At 46.1% G+C, this 19,160-nt stretch overlaps 1 protein-coding gene across 1 annotated transcript in view; it reads left to right on the top strand.

The window, feature by feature from the left end:
* The first annotated feature begins 783 nt into the window (after positions 1-783).
* RBP2 (retinol binding protein 2) overlaps positions 784-19,160 on the top strand; it is a 29,802-nt gene continuing 11,425 nt past the window's right edge. Inside the window, exons 1-2 of the mRNA XM_082461361.1 lie at positions 784-946; positions 15,156-15,334. Of these exons, the coding sequence (XP_082317487.1) occupies positions 874-946; positions 15,156-15,334 (252 nt within the window). The 5' untranslated portion in view covers positions 784-873. The remainder of the gene's footprint in view (positions 947-15,155; positions 15,335-19,160) is intronic.

Raw genomic sequence — 19,160 nt, 5'->3', positions numbered from 1 at the left:
CTGCCCTCCATCTGGCCTCCCTCTGGTTCCTGCTTGCTTTTAGAAGATTCATGCTCTGAGAAAATGCTTTTCTTGAGTAACCCCACTGTGTAGATGCTCTCAGGGTACCTAGCTGGGAAGCAAGTGAGAATCAGGTTCTCAAGTCAAACCCCAACCCAAGCTGCCCTTTCCAAGCTGAACTTAGCACACTGTCTTAACAAAACTCTTTTCCTTAGAAAGAACTTTGGAGCCAGACAGGCCTGAGTTTGAATCCCAGTTCGGCCACTGACCAGTAGTTATTAGGCATGTGATTTAACCTCCTTGAGCCTTTCTCATCTGTAAAATGGAGATGGTTAAACATAGCTCAGAGCTCTTGTAAGAAAACAAGATGAAGGGTGTCTCCTGCCCAGCACAAAGTAGAGTAGAGGCCCACAGGCATGGGTTCCCATCTTCTTGACTTTACCAGCCAGGCCAGAAGTTCTGGCTACACAGTTGAGGGACTCCAGGTTTGAAGCCTGGGAGCTGATGGCCTGTTGTGCATGTAGGGTGGGTACTAGGTGTTTGCTGGACAGAGTATTCTGCATGGGGCCAGGAGCTCTGTGGGAGCCCAGCCAGACAAAAATGAGCTGTTCCAGGCCTTGTGTATGTTGGAGGTCACAAGGACACCCATGCCTGGACACGTCAGGTTTTGAGCATGGGTTGCTCATGGTCCTGCTGAACTTTGCAAAGGAAAGGAAAGTTCCTTTGGGCTGTGCTTGTGACCTTTGAGCGTGTTATCTTCAAAGCCATAAACCTGGTCCACTGGATTATAAAAGTAGCTCATTCTAACACGTTCGCCCTGAAGCCTGCTCCTTGCCATCCAGCACACACCCACGGTAACCAAAGGCCACCACCATGACAAGGGACCACAGTGGAACCTGGGAGATGGAGAGTAACGACAACTTTGAAGGCTACATGAAGGCCCTGGGTAAGGGGGATGCCAGAGGTGGGAAAGGGGGAGGAGGTGGGAAATGGGGAGGAGGTGGGAAAGGGAGAGGGAGGGCAACTTTGGAAGGACTGTGGTCTGGCCCTCCTGGCAGTGCCACTGTGGAGTTCCCCAGACCTGTGTGCAAGCCTTGTTCCTCGCTCCTTACCAGCTGTGTAATATCAGGCAAGTCATACTCATTCTCTGACGCTCAGATTCCTCATCGGCAAGTTGGGAACAATAATAAATGAGGTTATGTCTAGAATGTGCTTGGCGTACAGAAAAGATTCACTGAATGGAGGAGGCACATACACACACACACACACACACACACAAACACACACACACACACATGCATATGTGAGGAAAGCCAGACTTGAGAGGAAAATGCAGTAGCTCCCCTGCCTTGTGATTCCCATCTCTTAGATAACCAGTTGGATCGGATATTATGCACAAATGACCCCTGCATTGCTCTTTTATTAATCTTGTAGTGGAGAAGCAGAAAAAGAGTAGATAACAAATCTCTCAGCCTAGAGAAAATCACACTAGGAAAGGCTTTCATCATATACATCAAACAACTCACTGCTCACCTGACTTCTGAACTAGACTCCAAGCCAGGGGCTCCATCACCATGTGTCCTGAGATGACTCTCCTGTGGGATCTCTTGTGGGGCTGGCAGAAAACACACAAAACCAGAGCAAGTGGGCCCACAGAGGGGAGCTCACTTTTGGGGGCAGATATTATAGGCCAGGCCCCAGCAAGGAGCACTGGCTGTCTGTCCTTATTTCTGCAATAACCTCCTGATCACCTTTTCTAGCTTTAGATCTCTCCGCATAGGGAGTTCCCAGCTGGAACTTCCCTACGTGAAGCATGAGAAAAAATGGCTGCGGGTGCGGTCTGAGGCCCAATAATTTGGATGTGATGATGGGAAGTCTCATCAAGAATGGGAATTGTGGGTTTTTCTGTGCAATTCACTTCTAGCTTGATGACACTTCCACCGTGTCAACAAACAAGGAGAGCCCATGTGACATGTTTTGCAATTTACAGAGATTGGAAATTTCTTCATGTACTTTAGACATGTTTACAACACTGGATAGCTTTTTTTACCCTCCTGGCTACAGAATGTTACCAATATACTTGGGAGAGGAGGGAGGAGACAAAAATCCCCCTATCAGAGCCTTAACCCTGTCGCCCCTGCTTTTAGTACCCTGAGTGAGACTAGAAATGGAATCCTGTTTCCATACGTGAGTAAATGGGCTGGAGCTGAGCTCAGAACCAGAATTCTGAACAAGATCATACAGAGGAGGAAACCAAACCAGTGGGCCAGCTGAGGCTTTCTCTCTGACCTTGACCAATTTTTTAATCTTTCTGAACCAATCTCCTCATCCACCAGATAGAGAAATAACACCAGCCTTGCCTGTTTCTCCAGATGATGTTGGTCGTTGTTTTGAATGATTGAAAGTACTTTAACAAGGGTTATTTGGTGGTTTCAAGCTTTCAGCAGTAAGCTGGACAAGCCCAACTCAGGGAATATAATAAGAAAGCAATTTTGTGTCCTTTGTTGCTTATTCTTAAATTATATAAAGTCCTATGGTGACTTTAGGTACAAAATCGAGTCTCGGTTTAGTTTTCGGCTGTACAGGGTGGGCCCCTGGAGCCCCTCTTTCTAGTCTTAAGGTGAGAGGCAAGCACTCCTGTCACCATCCCCTATTCCCTCTGGGGGATGCCAGGATGCAGGGCACCCTGTCAGCTCTGTCCAAAAAATCCTCTTCCTAAAAGCAGCCTTCCTCTGGACTCTTTCACACCCACTTATACCCTCCTTGTGGGGGAGGGGTTCGTGGGTCGTGAATGTGATGTTTGGATGTCTCTGTCCAGGAGGTTTTGGAGGGAGTGGCCTTTCCAGTTCTCCTTGGTATCGGACACCTCTTATCTCTTAGAGTTACAGTCATGACTTCCAATTCAACATCTTAACTACATTAATTTCACTCTAATGAGCAAACGGGTTGACCTCTTTGTATGAGTCTCTGCAGTGGAGAGGGGTGGGCTCCCACTTTCCTGATGGAGGTTAACACCATAGGGGGTGGTACTAGGTAAACCCAGAATGTGCATGTGCTTGGTGCCTCGGTTTACCCAGCTGCTGACGGCCTACAGTATCCCAGGAGCTTGCCCCAGCTTGAATCCATGAGGCTCTGTGCAGAAGCGACTCAGCCAGAGTCACCTTCCCACCGTGGAGATGGGACACCTGACCCCTCTCACCTGCCCATGGGGACACAAGTGGGGCAGACAGGCACTGGCAGTGACTGGAGACAGGTCTCAAGGGCTCAGCCAGAAGCAGCCGGGTGGGGCTGCCTCCCACAACTGAATCTGCTGAAAGCAACCCAGCAGGGACTTCCCTGGTGGTCCAGGGGTTAAGACTCCACGCTTTCAATACAGGGTACGTGGGTTCAATCCCTGATCAGGGAACTATGCCATGCGGTGTGGCCAAAAAAAAAAAAACCAAAACTCAACCCAGCAGATCTGTACAATTTCCTCCACATCCACCTCAAAAGACAGGGGTTGCTTTCCCAACACTGACAAGTCAGTGAAGCTTGCCTTCTTGCCCTTTTGAGCGCGAGGCCCTTCGCATTTGGGAAGAGCATATGTGGAGATCCTCCCAAATCCCCAGATATGGAAATATCACTAAGTATAACTCCATTCCCTGCCAAAGAGCTGTCTCTTTCTTAGATGTTAATCCCTAGCACCAGGGAGTCGGTTTTCTCTGTGGGCCTGGCGGCTGGTTCCCTAGGAAGGAGATACTCCTGTCGAGAGGTGGGTCTGGGGACAAACTGTCTTTGTTCCCGGTTGGTGACTCACTCCACCCGCAGCCTCCCCACATGACCTGGCTGCCAGCCTCAGCAATGACACGCCAGGGCAACCTTTGTGTTTGCCCCAATTTTTCAAAGCCATTCGCTGTTCAGAGAATGGGTGACAAGGGTCAATGGTACCTCCTCTCCTGCCTTCTTAGACCTCGTGTTTCCTGAGGCCCTAGACTCTTTCTTGACAGTGAGGAGAGCAGCTGATGAACTCCTCTACCCTGAGGAATCTGTCATGCCCCGAGGTCCACCTTCAGCTTGGATCAGGGGGTCGGGGAGTGGAGGAGTGGTCTTCAATCTGAAGGGCAGACCTCTCAAAGTGAGGTCCCCGTGCTGTGAAAGAACGCTGGGGGAGAGTCCATTCACTCTGCCCTGGAGTGAGACCAGCACAGCACGTACATGGGGAATCATTCAGCTTCTTTACCAAAGCTTTAGACGTCGCCCGTGGAAGCCAAGGACGGTGCCATCTGCAGCAGGCCCGGGCCCAGCCTCTGTTCTCAAGGAGCTCAAACTGGTACAGTCAAGCTATAGCTGTGTACAAATTGCATTCCTGTTCTCTATTATAGTGTGATAAATCACCCCCAAAATGTGGTGGCTTGATTTTATTATACAGTGATTTTATCATTGTCTCTCATAGTTATGGGAGCTGACCAGGTTCACATAGGGGGTTCTTGCTAGGAGGCGCTCATTCCATTGCAGTAGGACAGTGGCTGGGGCCAGAGCCATCTCAAAGGCTTCTGGCTCCTGTGTCTGGCAGTTGGTGCTGGCCAGCTGCTGAGACCTCAGAAGGGGCTGTGGATACCTACACGTGGTGACCCATGTGGCCTGCGTTTCCTCATAGCACTCTGGCTGTGTCTAAAGAGACAGGAGGCAGTGGCTGAATGACCTTTTATAACCCAGACTCAGAAGTCACACAGCATCACTTCCGCTGTATTCTATTGGTTGAAGCAGTCATGAGCCCACCCACATTCAAGGGGAAGGTACATAGACCCAGCCTCTCAAAATGTCAAAATCATATTGTAAGACCAGCCTGTAGGATGAGAGGTGGTGTTGTTGCAGCCATTAAAGAAAGTATAGTCTGCCACAGATGGGACAGTGGGTGATTCTGTCCCTTGGGCCTGAAAGGGCTATAGTGACAATAGAACAATGGTGACCGGAAGTGTGTGTGCTGTATGGTGATGGATGGTACCTAGACTTGTGGTGGTGATCACTCTGCGGTCTATACAGATGTTGAATTATGATGCTGTACACCTGAAATGTACATAATTTTTTAAAACAGTGTGTGTGGCAGTGAGGGTGGAGGGAGCTACAATAGGTGGATCATTGAAGGCTTCCTGAGTACTTCTGGGTGGGGTTTTGAAGGAAGGAGAGGAGTGCTCCACGCAAGGATAGAGTCGGGTCTGGACCTATGAGCACGTGCCAAGGTCAGGCTGATGAGGATGTGGGTGGCCAAAGGAAGCAGGAGGCTTATTACCAGGGGGTGAAGTGCAAGGGCGGGCACAGGGGTAAGAAGAGTCAGAAAGGTACCAGGGCTGGATCTTGAAGAGGTGTGACACCATGTGTGATCATCACCCAAGGACATCAGGTAAGGAGAGGGTCCTGGGAAGAACTGTGTACAGAGGAGAGAAGGGCCATGAGCACCCTGACAGCCAGGGCGTGAATAGATCAGCAGAGACAGTCAGAGAACTGAAGGAGGAAGTGGTTGCAGTCGTCCTGGGGAGATGTGAGAGCAGTGCCAAGGAGGGTGTCCAAGGGGTTGTCCATAGCAGGAAACTGACTAGATTTGGTAACTAAGTGGAGAAGAAGCGGGGGGTGAGCCTAAGAAATAAAACCCCACCATGTAACTTTAATCAGGAAGACAGGCATGTATAATGGAAGGCATCTGTTCTAAAAGTACTCAGAGGCTTCCCTGGTGGCCCAGTGGTTAAGAATCCGCCTGCCAATGCAGGGGACACGGGTTTGATCCCTGTTCCAGGAAGATCCCACATGCCGAGGGGCAACTAGGCCCGTGAGCCACAACTACTGAGCCCGTGCGCCACAACTACTGAAGCCCGCACTCTGTAACAAGAGAAGCCACCGCAATGAGAAGCCCGCGCACCACAACCAAGAGTAGCCCCCGCTCGCCGCAACTAGAGAAAGCCCGCGCGCAGCAACGAAGACCCAGCACAGCCATAAATAAATAAATAGATAAGTAAATAAAAATAAAAGTAGTCAGTTAACGTTTAACTTAGACATATTTTAGGAAATCTTTGTTCAATAAATTGTAACCATTAGGAAAAATCCAGTTCTTCTCTTAATTCACAAAAGAAGGTGAAGGTCATCTTCTATGAAGAGCATCTTTTCATTGAAATCAACATGTACAGATTTAAAAGAGCAGTGGCTACTGCAAAAAGTCCTACTGGGTCTCTGGAAAATTCTACCAGGAAAGCGGTAGCCTTAGAGGCTGAAGTCAAGCAGCTGCCACCTGAGTGGTCTTTGCCAGGAAATCTTTCCTGATTACCCACAGTGTTCAAAAGCCTGTCCTGACTGTAGGGATCCAAAGTGTAACATCAGAGGTGAGCACATGTACAAGCCATTCTCATGCCATGATAAGCATCGTGCCAGCGTGAGCTCTCTATACATTATGTCATTTAATTAATTCAGTTTCAACAAATGCCTTGAGCACCTATGACACGCCAGGAAGAGCTCTAGGCATCGGTGAAGCGGTGGTAAATGAGGCAACAAGTTCCCTGCCCTTGTGGAGTGGGCACGCTAGTGGGAGAGAGAGAGGGTAATAGTTTAAGACTATTTGGGTAGTGGTAAGTGCTTTAAAGAAAATAAAAAGGAATTCTTGGGTGGAGAGTGATGGGTGGTCAGGGAAGTTTGTCTGAGGGGGTGACATTGGAGCCGAGGCTTGGATGCTGAGAAGTGTTGTTCCGGGCACAGGGCACAGCAAAGGCTGGTGTGCTGGGTGTGTGGTGAGCCCAGGGGTAGGTCAGACCTTATGATGGGCAGACTTAATCCATCTTATTCATATTCTTTAAGGTTCGCTATGACTACAGCTTGAAGAATGAATCACAAGAGGGCAAGACTAGAAACACGGAGGCCCATTAAGGAAGCTTCTGGGTTGTTCAGGCAAGAAATGATGATGGTTGGTTTAGGGCGGTGCCCAGGGCTGGAGAAGAGAGGACAGATTCAGTGTATATTTTGGTGGTAAAGCTGACAGGGCTTGCAGATAAAAATGAAGTGAGAGGAAATGGAAGAAATGAAGACAGCCCCCAGGCTTAGGCCTGAATAGCTGGGAAGGCTGTGACCCTATCAGCTGACATGGGGAAGACATGGCGGGGAGTGAGTTTGGACAGGGGTGCCGGGTAGGGGGGAATGCATTAAGAATTCTGATTTACATCTTTTGATTACAGATGCCCATTACACATCGAAGTGGAGTATTAAAATTGGCATGTTGATGTAAGATCTAGAGCTTAGGGTAGAGTCCGGGATAAAGCCAAAGGAATGCTTGCCATTTTAAGGAGTGAGGAATCTGAAGGTCAGAGAAGTGGAGGAACGTTCCTGGGATCACTTGTGGCTGGAAATTGGTGTTGCTCAGAGAGGAGCCTGGTCTGCCTGCTTCTAACCCCCAAGCACTTGCCATAGCTCGGTTCCAGGTGCAGGTGCTCAGTGTGGGGTTAGGGGAGGGGGAGCTTCGTGCTGAGCAAAGTTCATCAGGATGGGGACCTCCGAAGCAGGCAGGCAGGACCCTCAGATACATTGCAAGAGAGTCACTCGGAGTCCCTGGGTAGGAATGAATGAATGAATACATGAATGAATGAATGAATGAATGAACGTCTGATGACCCAACGAGGAGTTAATTTCACGGCATTTGGATTCCTGTCAGTGTTCACAAGTCAATAAAGTTAGACACTGGCCAAAGACTTTACTTGTGTGGCATCTGGTTGGACTTTCAAACAGGGACAGTGCTGTAGGTGGGAAAAGCCCAGGTGAAGATAAGTTTGGTCCCTTCCTATGCGTCTCCCCTGGCGTGTAGTGTCAGCTTCTCCTCCCCGACCCCCATCCCAACGGTGCAGACTAGACTATGGGGGGGGGAGGTGAAAAGTACAAGGGGAGCAGGGAGGCACCCCAGGGTCTCCAGCCTGCCTCTGCTGGCTAGGGAAGGGTCTGAATGCCTTTGGAGGTGTCCCTGAGGGTAAGAGAGAAGGAGGCAGGAAGGGGCAAGGACAGTTCCTCTTTCCGTGGATTATCTGGAGGAGGAAATGGCATGGAAAGACGGAGAAGATTGCTCTTCCACTCTGCTTCTCACAATGCCTGAGTGCTGAGGATTTGTGAATTAAGGAGTTCAGGTTCGAAGCCCATGGAAGCTGCACTGAGAATGGGTTTCAGATTTCATATGATGAAAATGTGTGCATCTCTGCTCTTTAATTTACAAATCGCGTCTGCTCTTTTAGCCTACAACTTTAGCTTTTTCCACAAGCATATTACAAAGCATTTTAATGTTGAGTAGCATACTCATATTTCAACTTTATGGCCTGCATTGTTCAAAATGCAGTTATGAAAAGTATGCTTTAATAAAGTCACTTCAGTGGTTTTTTTTTTTTTCTTCTGCAGCAGCTATAAGCCATATATATTATTCAGAAATAGCTTGCCTTTGGACGTTTTCCTCTGAGATAGAAATTCATTTCACCTGGCTATAAATCAGGCTCGGAGATACCTTTAATCCAGAAAAGCAGATGAAACATATTTGATAACCCTGGTGTTCAAATACCATACCAGGAAAATAATTTTCCCTGCAAAGTACAAAGAGTAAGTGTTTTTGTAATCTGTGTGTGTATGCCTGTGTATTCTACAGCTGCAGTTAAACGTTTCCTTTTGATTAGAAATATCACAAATCCACCAACAGAATGTTTGCCTCCCTTCCCCGGGATGGAACAGAGGTGACATGATTAACTAGCCTGCACACACGGTGAAGGGTAGCCAAGAGGCCAAGCCATTTTTCAACCCAGAGAAGAAGCAATGTTTGATTCAATTTGCATAGAGCCCCTAATAAGGTTCTCCGGCTCTGGTTGGAAAGACTGACTGGGGGTGGTGTTTCCAGGACAAACCTGTTCTCTTGGCAGTAAACATTTTTAGCTGTGATCTACCTCTCTGGGCAACCAGGGACAAGCAATAATTTCCATTTGAGGAGGCTTAAACAGAATGTGTTTTAGTTGTGAGCGATAAACAGAATGTGTTTGTAGGCAAAGTGTCAGGAGCCCTGTCCTAGCTGGGCAACTCTGAACCAGCCACTTAAATTCTCTGGGCTTTGATTTCCACATCTGTGGAGTGAAAATAGACTTGCTCTCTGAAGACCACTTAAATTTAGACTTCTAAATTTCTCTGTAATTCCCAATTCTTCCTTAGTACAGTTGACCCTTGAACAACAGGGGGGGCGGAGGCAGCAGCGGTGTGTTAGGGGCCCTGCTCTCCGTGCAGTCAAAACTCTGCGTGTAACTTATGGTTGGCCCTCCGTATATATGTAGTTCCTCCATATCCATGGTTCTGCATCCGTGGATTTAACCAACCACAGATGGTGTAGTTCTGTAATTACTATTGAAAAAAATCCACGTGTAAGTGGACCCGTGCAGTTCAAACCGGTGTCTTTCAAGGGTCAACTGCAGTTTTGCCTGGTGCCCTCCCCTCCGTTTCATCTGGTTAGCACATGACCTGTGGTTTTCTTTCCTCATCTCCTAACTGTGGCTCCAGCATGGTTTAGCACAGCCGAAACTCCTCCTCACTCAGCACAGAGGGCTAGAGCAGGAACTAAAGTCGTTTCTACCCTTTGGCCAACCTATGGAATGAGGAAACCAGTCCATGCAAACAAAGGTTTGGCCAGGCTGGATTAAACGCCCATGTGACAGGCCAGGGCTGTGAGGGAGGGAGGCCACCCTCCTTCACAGCCACCATTCTGACTGTTTCTTCAGAGCCCAGGACACTTGGGCTCCATTGAGTGGCAGATGGCTGTGGAGATGCATAAACATGAGCTGAATATTTCACTCTGGACTGAATGCCGATCTGACCACTGTTCGACCAGAGTGGAAAAGGCCAAGGAGTGGAGGCCAATGTGCATCAAATACCCACCAGCTCCTCGGCACTGTGTGAAGCATTTTTGCCATCATTTTAACTGAATCCTTCCATAAATAACCCTATGAGATAAGCTTTCTTTCCCCCATTTTACTGTGAGAAACTGAGGCTCAGAAAGGGAAAGTGACTTCTCTGAGGTCACATAGCTGGGAGATCAGAGACAGGATTTATGCCTGGATCTGACCCTCACTCTTTTATGCCAGAAGTTCTAAACTTTGGCATGCACAGAATCGCTTGGAAGGCTTGTAAAAACAAGAGGGGCCCAATCCCCTGTAGGTCTAGGGTGGATCCCAGAATTTACATTTCTAAGAGGGTTCCACGTGCTGTGGTTGCTGCCAGCCCAGGGGCCTCACTTTGAGAACCACCGTCCTAGACCACGGTGCCCACGTTAACCAGACCATAAGTATCTCTTGAGCTCCTACTGCGTGCCCAGCCCTGGGCCTGGTTCTATGGGGACACGGGAGCAAAGAGACAAATCATCCTTGTCCTCACAGAGCTGAGACTTTGGAGAAAAAAATAATGAACCCCATGAAAAAGAGGAAAATGCCAGGTAGTACCTCCTGCGGGTTAAACCCTGGGCCTGGAAAGCAGGTGAGGAAGGAGGCAAGAAGGAAGAGAACATGCTAAAGCAGGCAAGGCTGGGGCTGGAAGGAGAGGGGCAGGGATTCAGGGACCAGATGTGCAGGGAGTATCTGGAAAAATGCAAAGGGCTCTGAGGAAACCAGCTTATGAGATCAGGGAGTTGATTATGATGGTGCCAGCAGCTACCATTTATGGGGCCATTACCACAAGCCACCAGCCACTGGGCAGATCTCTTCACAAACACCATCATATTTAAGCCTCAAAATAGCCGGATGCAATTAGTAATAACTCTACTTATAGCTACTGCTCTCTGCTGCTTCCAGATCTGGACCCTAGTGTCCAGCGATGGAGCTGAAGTTAGATGTCACCTGGCTCATTAGGCTGTGTTTCTGGGGCAGAAGGAGAGAAACATGAATTGGAGTGTAACACGTTAGCCCCTGCCTAGCACAAGCACGTGTTTATACCGACTAGAATGCAGAAAACATTCTTTTGTGGCTTTTAGCAGTTTTAAGGAAGGATTCATTTTGAAGTCAGAAATAGTTGACCACTTGGTCCTGTCTAGTCTTCTCCTTTCCAAACAGGCCAGCAGTTGCCTTAAAGGGAGAAAAATTAAACAAGGGTTATTACCATAATTGCAGGGACCAGGTGACAGAGATAAATGCCTCAGAAAGGGTTTTGTCAACCCTTCCTGTATTATGTTCTGGGGAACCCTGGCCAGCTGGAGATCCCACCACAGAGGATTCTACAGCCACCTAAGATTGGGAAAGGCTGCATCTTCTGTCCTGCTCTTGGAGTTACACAGCATTTTTCCCAGATTAAAGTCTCTGTGAAATTCTTCAGTATAGAAAGCATCCAGCCTGTCTTGGTTTTAATTGCTCATTTCTCAAACTTAGCTGATCATGAGCTCCCCTTTAAACAATTTTTTTGACCACCAGTCTTTTATGGGTTGAGTCCATGGCAAATACAGTGGGGAACCCTGGGCTCTATGAATGTTGGCCTAGATGCCTAGGAGGGTTCACAGCAGCAGAGAGAGCATTTATCTACCCCTATGCCCTGGGGCCTGCAGGCTGTGTGGCTTGGACATGCCCAGGTACATTCATATGACGCAAAGCTGAAGCTATCAGAAAATGTCCAGCTTTGGAACGTGGTTGCTCCAGCTCCGAATTCTTGTAGAGCTCTAAGCCTAGAAAACAACTGCTGTCTGGTGGGGGCAGTGTACCTGAGCCCTGGGGAACATAAGCTGCCCCAAACAGGGAGGGCTCATCCAGCTGGATCCAGAAGCCCCTGTGGCTCCAGGGGAAACGTAGAGTCACAAGTTACTGGTATCTTGGGCAGCCACTGGAAGTGCACAAACTGGCGTGGTCTGACGTGATGGGACGGGCCAGCCCAGAGCTTGTGGAGCACGGTGCTGGTCCTGGAGCCAGGCCATCCTGGGTTCAATTACCACCTCTATTGCTTCCTCACTATATAATCGAGGGCAAGTGACACAGCCTCTCTGAGCCAGGTTCTTCACTGGTAAAATGGAGAATAATATAGTACTTATCTCGTGGGTTTCTTGGGAGAATGAAGTGAGTGAAGCGTCCCAAGGGAGGTTCCACTATGGGACAGCATTCCTGGTTGGTTCCAAGGCATGTCTTAACTATCACCCCAAATACTACCAAAGGTCCACACAGCATGGCCCCCAGAGCCACCTTACCTAAAACTTAGCTCCTAAGTTCCCCCCATAAAATTCTTTACTTCTCTGCTTCTACCTTGGTTACCTAAACTCAGAATCTCTGTTTTCACCTCCCAACTTGATCTTCCACACATCCATCCAATAATCTAACCCTTGTGATTGCTTTCCAACCGTGTAATCTTAGACAAGTCACTTAACCTCTCTGGGCCTCCACGTCATCGCCTATGCCATGAGGGATTTTGGGGAGCAAAAGGACCTCAGTCCTTGTCTTCTTTGAGGAAAGAATTCAACAAAGAGACCAAGATTGTAAAGCAGGCACAGAGTTTATTAGAAGCACAGTGTGTGTGGGAGAGCACATAAAGAAGCAGTTTATTTAGGGCAGCAGCAAAAGTTACACACTCGAAGGAGAAGAGTGGGGCGTCCTTGGGAGTGAGGGGCACGCAGTAGGGGCAGCTTAGGTTGTTAATATGGGGTTAATCTTCTGCGGCTTAGATGAGGGTGACTCCCTTTTCCTCCCCTATGATCGTGTCATCGGCAGTTCCTTATTTGGACTTCCACCAGGCACCATTTTGAATCCTTCCCCTGAGCACCTAAGCGAAACCCACAGGGGTGGGGATGGGGTCAAAACGGCAGTGCTAATGATATTACAATACGGCCAGGGTTACTAGAGGGCGACTTGAGACCCCCTCTGTGCATGTGTCGGGCTGAGAAGTGTTGTTGACGGCAAGAACGAGGAGTCCGCCAGTGGGCTCCTTTGTCTTTCATCCAGTCATCAGCAACCTGTGTATTTTTATTGCGCAGGCTCCACGGTTTTCATGGGCAGAGTTTCTTGCTCAGATGCTACAAAGTTTCTGTTTTGGATGCCATTCCTCCATGTGTGGTGGCCTCATTAAGTGCAAAACAAGGAGGTGCTTTGCCTTCTCCCTAACACCTATGCACGAGGAGGCTGTGCTCGGGCCCGGCCTTGACTTTTCCTACCTCATGAGGGGTAGGTGCTTAAACAGTAGCTTTCAAATTTCTTAAACCATTGAAGTCTTTCTCCAAACAGCCCCCTGAGAGGAAATCCAAGGTTTAAAACCACTCAGAGATTCAGGGTCTGAGATGAGGCCCAGAAATCTGTAGTTTTTACATCTTCCCAGGTGATCCTGATGGGCAGCCATTGGTGAATTCTTAGACCGGGCAAGTTCTCAACCAATAGTAGTGAACAGTAGTTGAGCAAAGCACTGGCATTCATACACCAGCTCAGGCCAACTTGAACCTATTTCTCTTTTCAACTTAGGATACAGGTATATAGTCCTTTTACCTTCTGGGTTGCCTGTTATTACTTGAAATTATTCCCTTAGGATAAAAGCTGACTTTATACAATTTAGAATCCAAAAGACCAGCCAAGGTCCTTCCTGGATTCTGCTGTGGTCCAAGCATCCAGCTTGGACCTCTTCTTCTTGGTCCTTTAGGAGAAGGAATGGGATAATGACCAAAGAGGGATTCAGGAAGAAATGTGTCAGAAGTGAAATGGGGAAAGAGGGTGAGGGAAGTGATGCTTGGCTACCAGGGCAGGACAGCGGAAGGGGTGGAGATGCGACCATCGGAGACGTTCATCCTCTGAACTGAAAGCAGCTCTATGAACTGTTGGTAACTGCTGGTCTCACTCATGGGCACACTAGTATTTATCCCCCACCAGGTAGCACACAGTGTGAAGTTTAATCACCTACTACTATAGAGATGAGGCTGGAATTCTCAGAGAAACAGCACTCAGTGAATCTGAACTGTTCTTACTCTTGAAGTCATTATTACCTTGAGTTATGAGCGAATCAATCTCAGTGTTTTTCGAAATCTTCCAGGTAAACTTTCTTAAAAAAATAATTAAAGATTTATATTGGCATCTGAAGACATCTGGAGAATTCACAGGCGTAAAGGAGGTCAAAGCTTTGGCTAGAGATAGAAAGCTTAATGATGTTTGTAACAAGCGTAGAAATTTAGCAGTTCCAGTATTATCCTGTTTCTATATCATTTCTATAAGACAGTGACGTTTTGGCTTGGGTGACATTTTATGCACGATCAGAGGTTAGCAGGAGGTGGGCTCAGCACTTAGCTTCTTACCGTAGAATGTAAAGCTTAGGAAATGAAACACTCTCTTGAAGGGCATGCTCCCTTTTACTTACAAATGGTCTCTAAGAAATGAATAAGACTTTCTTTAAAATATCAAGGCAAAAAAAAGATGTACATGGAGTAGATGCAGCAAAACCTTGACAATTGTTGAATCTGCGTGATGGGTGTGCCGGGTTCCTTGTACTCTCCCCTCTACTTTGGTTTGTTTGAAATCTTTCATAATAAAAATATAAACAATTATTCATCTTTTCCTTAAAAACAACAAAAGGAATCTCTGAGCAAGTGTTTATTAAGTGTCTGAAATATGCCTAAGCTGTGCTGGGGCCATGACTGAGGCAGAACATCCCCCAGATCTGCTGTAAAAATGGAAGTTTGTAGGTATTCTTCCCTTCAGTGGGCATGAACAAAAGATCCATCTCTACCCAGGATCTAGACTCGTTATTTTTAAACAGTCTTTTTCCTTTTAAACCATGAAGTCTTCTGTTCAGCAAACTCTTAGAAGGAAACCAATATGTCAAATAGATAGAAGGGAGCTGCTGTGAGGGCAGGGGCATGTGCGTGTGTATATGTAGGCATGTGTGTGTGTGTATACGTGTACGTGTGCATGGGTGTGCACACACGCACACTGGGGAGTTGCAGCTCAGGGGTGCTACCTCCCCTCCCATCAGGGCTCCTGAGGAGATGCCCAAGGACCCTGGGTTTCCCGACAGTTGACTGAGATGCCCAAACTGGCCATGTGCAAGACAGCTCTCGTTTCCCACTTGAGCGAAGAATGTGGCCGGCCTGAAATCTGCATCTCTGGTCCTGAGTGTTTGGCCTTGTTAAAGAAATGAATGAGTCTGGCTGAGCACATCATAACCTCCACAACTCCCTTTGCCAACAGATATTGATTTTGCCACCCGCAAGATCGCCATCCATCTGGCTCAGACGAAGATCATTGAGCAGGACGGTGATAAGTTCAAGACGAAAACCAACAGCACGTTCCGAAACTATAACTTGGATTTCACAGTTGGGGTGGAGTTTGACGAGTACACGAAGGGCCTGGACAACCGGAATATTAAGGTACTGACCAGAGTGGAGTTTTCATCCACACGGTCTTGGTGCAGGTGCTGGCTGTTTAGCTGCACAATGAAAAAATGACAGAAACAACCTGGGAGGCATCAGGAGAGGGGGACCAGAATGGACTTAATGATGCTGGCAATAAGCAAGTATTGAAAGTTTAGTGGGAAGAAGCAGGCTGGCTTCTGCATGAAGCTTATAAGCCAAGGAGGGATTAAAGGATGCTGACCTCTCCAGGATCCAGGGTAGGAGGTCAACTCATACGCTGACGTGGGCCTGGCAGGCAAAGCGAAGAGGGCCAGGGGGACTCATAGGGAAGGACGTTGACAGTGCCAGCGGGATAGCATAGCTTCATCCTGGGGGCAGCTTCTCAGCAGCAGCCAAGCACTGCCATGGAGGACTGACGCCTCATGTTGCTAGAATTTTTTTTCTTTTCAGGAGCTGTTGAGCATTCATATGTTCTTTTTTTTTTTTTTTTTTTTTTTTTTTTTTTTAAACATCTTTATTGAAGTATAATTGCCTTACAATGGTGTGTTAGCTTCTGCTTTATAACAAAGTGAATCACTTATACATATACAATATGTTCCCATTTCTCTTCCCTCTTGCATCTCCCTCCCTCCCACCCTCCCCATCCCATCCCTCTAGATGGTCACAAAGCACCGAGCTGATCTCCCTGTGCTATGCGGCTGCTTCCCACTAGTTATCTATTTTACATTTGGTAGTGTATATATGTCCATGACACTCTCTTACCCTGTCACATCTCACCCCACCCCCTCCCCATATCCTCAAGTCCATTCTCTAGTAGGTCTGTGTCTTTATTCCCGTCTTGCCACTAGGTTCTTCATGGCCTTTTTTTTTTTTTTTTTCCCCTTAGATTCCGTATATATGTGTTAGCATACTGTATTTGTTTTTCTCTTTCTGACTTACTTCACTCTGTATGACAGACTCTAACTCCATCCACCTCATTACAAATACCTCCATTTCATTTCTTTTTATGGCTGAGTAATATTCCATTGTATATATGTGCCACATCTTCTTTATCCATTCATCTGTCGATGGACATTTAGATTGCTTCCATGTCCTGGCTATTGTAAATAGAGCTGCAATGAACATTTTGGTACATGACTCTTTTTGACCTATGGTTTTCTCAGGGTATATGCCCAGTAGTGGGATTGCTGGGTCGTATGGTAGTTCTATTTGTAGTTTTTTAAGGAACCTCCATACTGTTCTCCATAGTGGCTGTATCAATTTACATTCCCACCAACAGTGCAAGAGTGTTCCCTTTCCTCCACACCCTCTCCAGCATTTATTGTTTCTAGATTTTTTGATGATGGCCATTCTGACCGGTGTGAGATGATATCTCATTGTAGTTTTGATTTGCATTTCTCTAATGATTAATGATGTTGAGCATTCTTTCATGTGTCTGTAGGCCATCTGTATATCTTCTTTGGAGAAATGTCTATTTAGGTCTTCGGCCCATTTTTGGATTGGGTTGTTCGTTTTTTTGTTATTGAGCTGCATGAGCTGCTTGTAAATCTTGGAGATTAATCCTTTGTCAGTTGCTTCATTTGCAAATATTTTCTCCCATTCTGATGGTTGTCTTTTGGTCTTGTTTATGGTTTCCTTTTCTGTGCAAAAGCTTTTAAGTTTCATTAGGTCCCATTTGTTTATTTGTGTTCTTATTTCCATTTCTCTGGGAGCTGGGTCAATAAGAATCTTGCTGTGATGTATGTCATAGAGTGTTCTGCCTATGTTTTCCTCTAAGAGTTTGATAGTGTCTGCCCTTACACTTAGGTCTTTAATCCATTTTGAGTTTATTTTTGTGCATGGTGTCAGGGAGTGTTCTATTTTCATACTTTTACATGTACCTGTCCAATTTTCCCAGCACCACTTATTGAAGAGGCTGTCTTTTCTCCACTGTATATGCTTGCCTCCTTTATCAAAAATAAGGTGCCCATATGTGTGTGGGTTTATCTCTGGGCTTTCTATCCTGTTCCATTGATCTATATTTCTGTTTTTGTGCCAGTACCAAACTGTCTTGATTACTGAAGCTTTGTAATATAGTCTGAAGTCAGGGAGCCTGATTCCCCCAGCTCCATTTTTCGTTCTCAAGATTGCTTTGGCTATTCGGGGTCTTTTGTGTTTCCATACAAATTGTGAAATTTTTTGTTCTAGTTCTGTGAAAAATGCCAGTGGTAGTTTGATAGGGATTGCATTGAATCTGTAGATTGCTTTGGGTAGTAGAGACATTTTCACAATGTTGATTCTTCCAATCCAGGAACATGGTATATCTCTCCATCTATTTGTATCATCTTTAATTTCTTTCATCAGTGTCTTATAATTTTCTGCATACAGGTCTTTTGTCTCCTTAGGTAGGTTTATTCCTAGATATTTTATTCTTTTTGTTGCAATGGTAAATGGGAGTGTTTTCTTAATTTCACTTTCAGATTTTTCGTCATTAGTGTATAGAAATGCAAGAGATTTCTGTGCATTAATTTTGTATCCTGCTACTTTACCAAATTCATTGATTAGCTCTAGGAGTTTTCTGGTAGCATCTTTAGGATTCTCTATGTATAGTATCATGTCATCTGCAAATAGTGACAGCTTTACTTCTTCTTTTCCGATTTGGATTCCTTTTATTTCTTTGTCTTCTCTGATTGCTGTGGCTAACACTTCCAAAACTATGTTGAATAATAGTGGTGAGAGTGGGCAACCTTGTCTTGTTCCTGATCTTAGTGGAAATGGTTTCAGTTTTTCACCATTGAGGACAATGTTGGCTGTGGGTTTGTCATATATGGCCTTTATTATGTTGAGGAAAGTTCCCTCTATGCCTACTTTCTGCAGGGCTTTTATCATAAATGGGTGTTGAATTTTGTCGAAAGCTTTCTCTGCATCTATTGAGATGATCATATGGTTTTTCTCCTTCAGTTTGTTAATATGATGTATCACATTGATTGATTTGCGTATATTGAAGAATCCTTGCATTCCTGGGATAAACCCCACTTGATCATGGTGTATGATCCTTTTAATGTGCTGTTGGATTCTGTTTGCTAGTATTTTGTTGAGGATTTTTGCATCTATGTTCATCAGTGATATTGGCCTGTAGTTTTCTTTCTTTGTGACATCTTTGTCTGGTTTTGGTATCAGGGTGATGGTGGCCTCGTAGAATGAGTTTGGGAGTGTTCCTCCCTCTGCAATATTTTGGAAGAGTTTGAGAAGGATAGGTGTTAGCTCTTCTCTAAATGTTTGATAGAATTCACCTGTGAAGCCATCTGGTCCTGGGCTTTTGTTTGTTGGAAGGTTTTTAATCACAGTTTCAATTTCAGTGCTTGTGATTGGTCTGTTCATATTTTCTATTTCTTCCTGGTTCAGTCTCGGCAGTTTGTGCCTTTCTAAGAATCTGTCCATTTCTTCCAGGTTGTCCATTTTATTGGCATAGAGTTGCTTGTAGTAATCTCTCATGATCTTTTGTATTTCTGCAGTGTCAGTGGTTACTTCTCCTTTTTCATTTCTAATTCTATTGATCTGAGTCTTCTCCCTTTTTCTCTTGATGAGTCTGGCTAATGGTTTATCAATTTTGTTTATCCTCTCAAAGAACCAGCTTTTAGTTTCATTGATTTTTGCTATTGTTTCCTTCATTTCTTTTTCATTTATTTCTGACCTGATCTTTATAATTTCTTTCCTTCTGCTGGCTTTGGGGTTTTTTTGTTCTTCTTTCTCTAATTGCTTTAGGTGCAAGGTTAGGTTGTTTATTCGAGATGTTTCCTGTTTCTTGAGGTAGGCTTGTATTGCTATAAACTTCCCTCTTAGCACTGCTTTTGCTGCGTCC

Source organism: Balaenoptera physalus (assembly GCF_965194825.1).
Source record: "Balaenoptera physalus genome assembly, chromosome: 4".
Classification (NCBI taxonomy): Eukaryota; Metazoa; Chordata; class Mammalia; order Artiodactyla; family Balaenopteridae; genus Balaenoptera; species Balaenoptera physalus.
The sequence above is the reverse complement of the archived record's forward strand: the minus strand, read 5'-3'. Positions and strand labels throughout refer to the sequence as shown.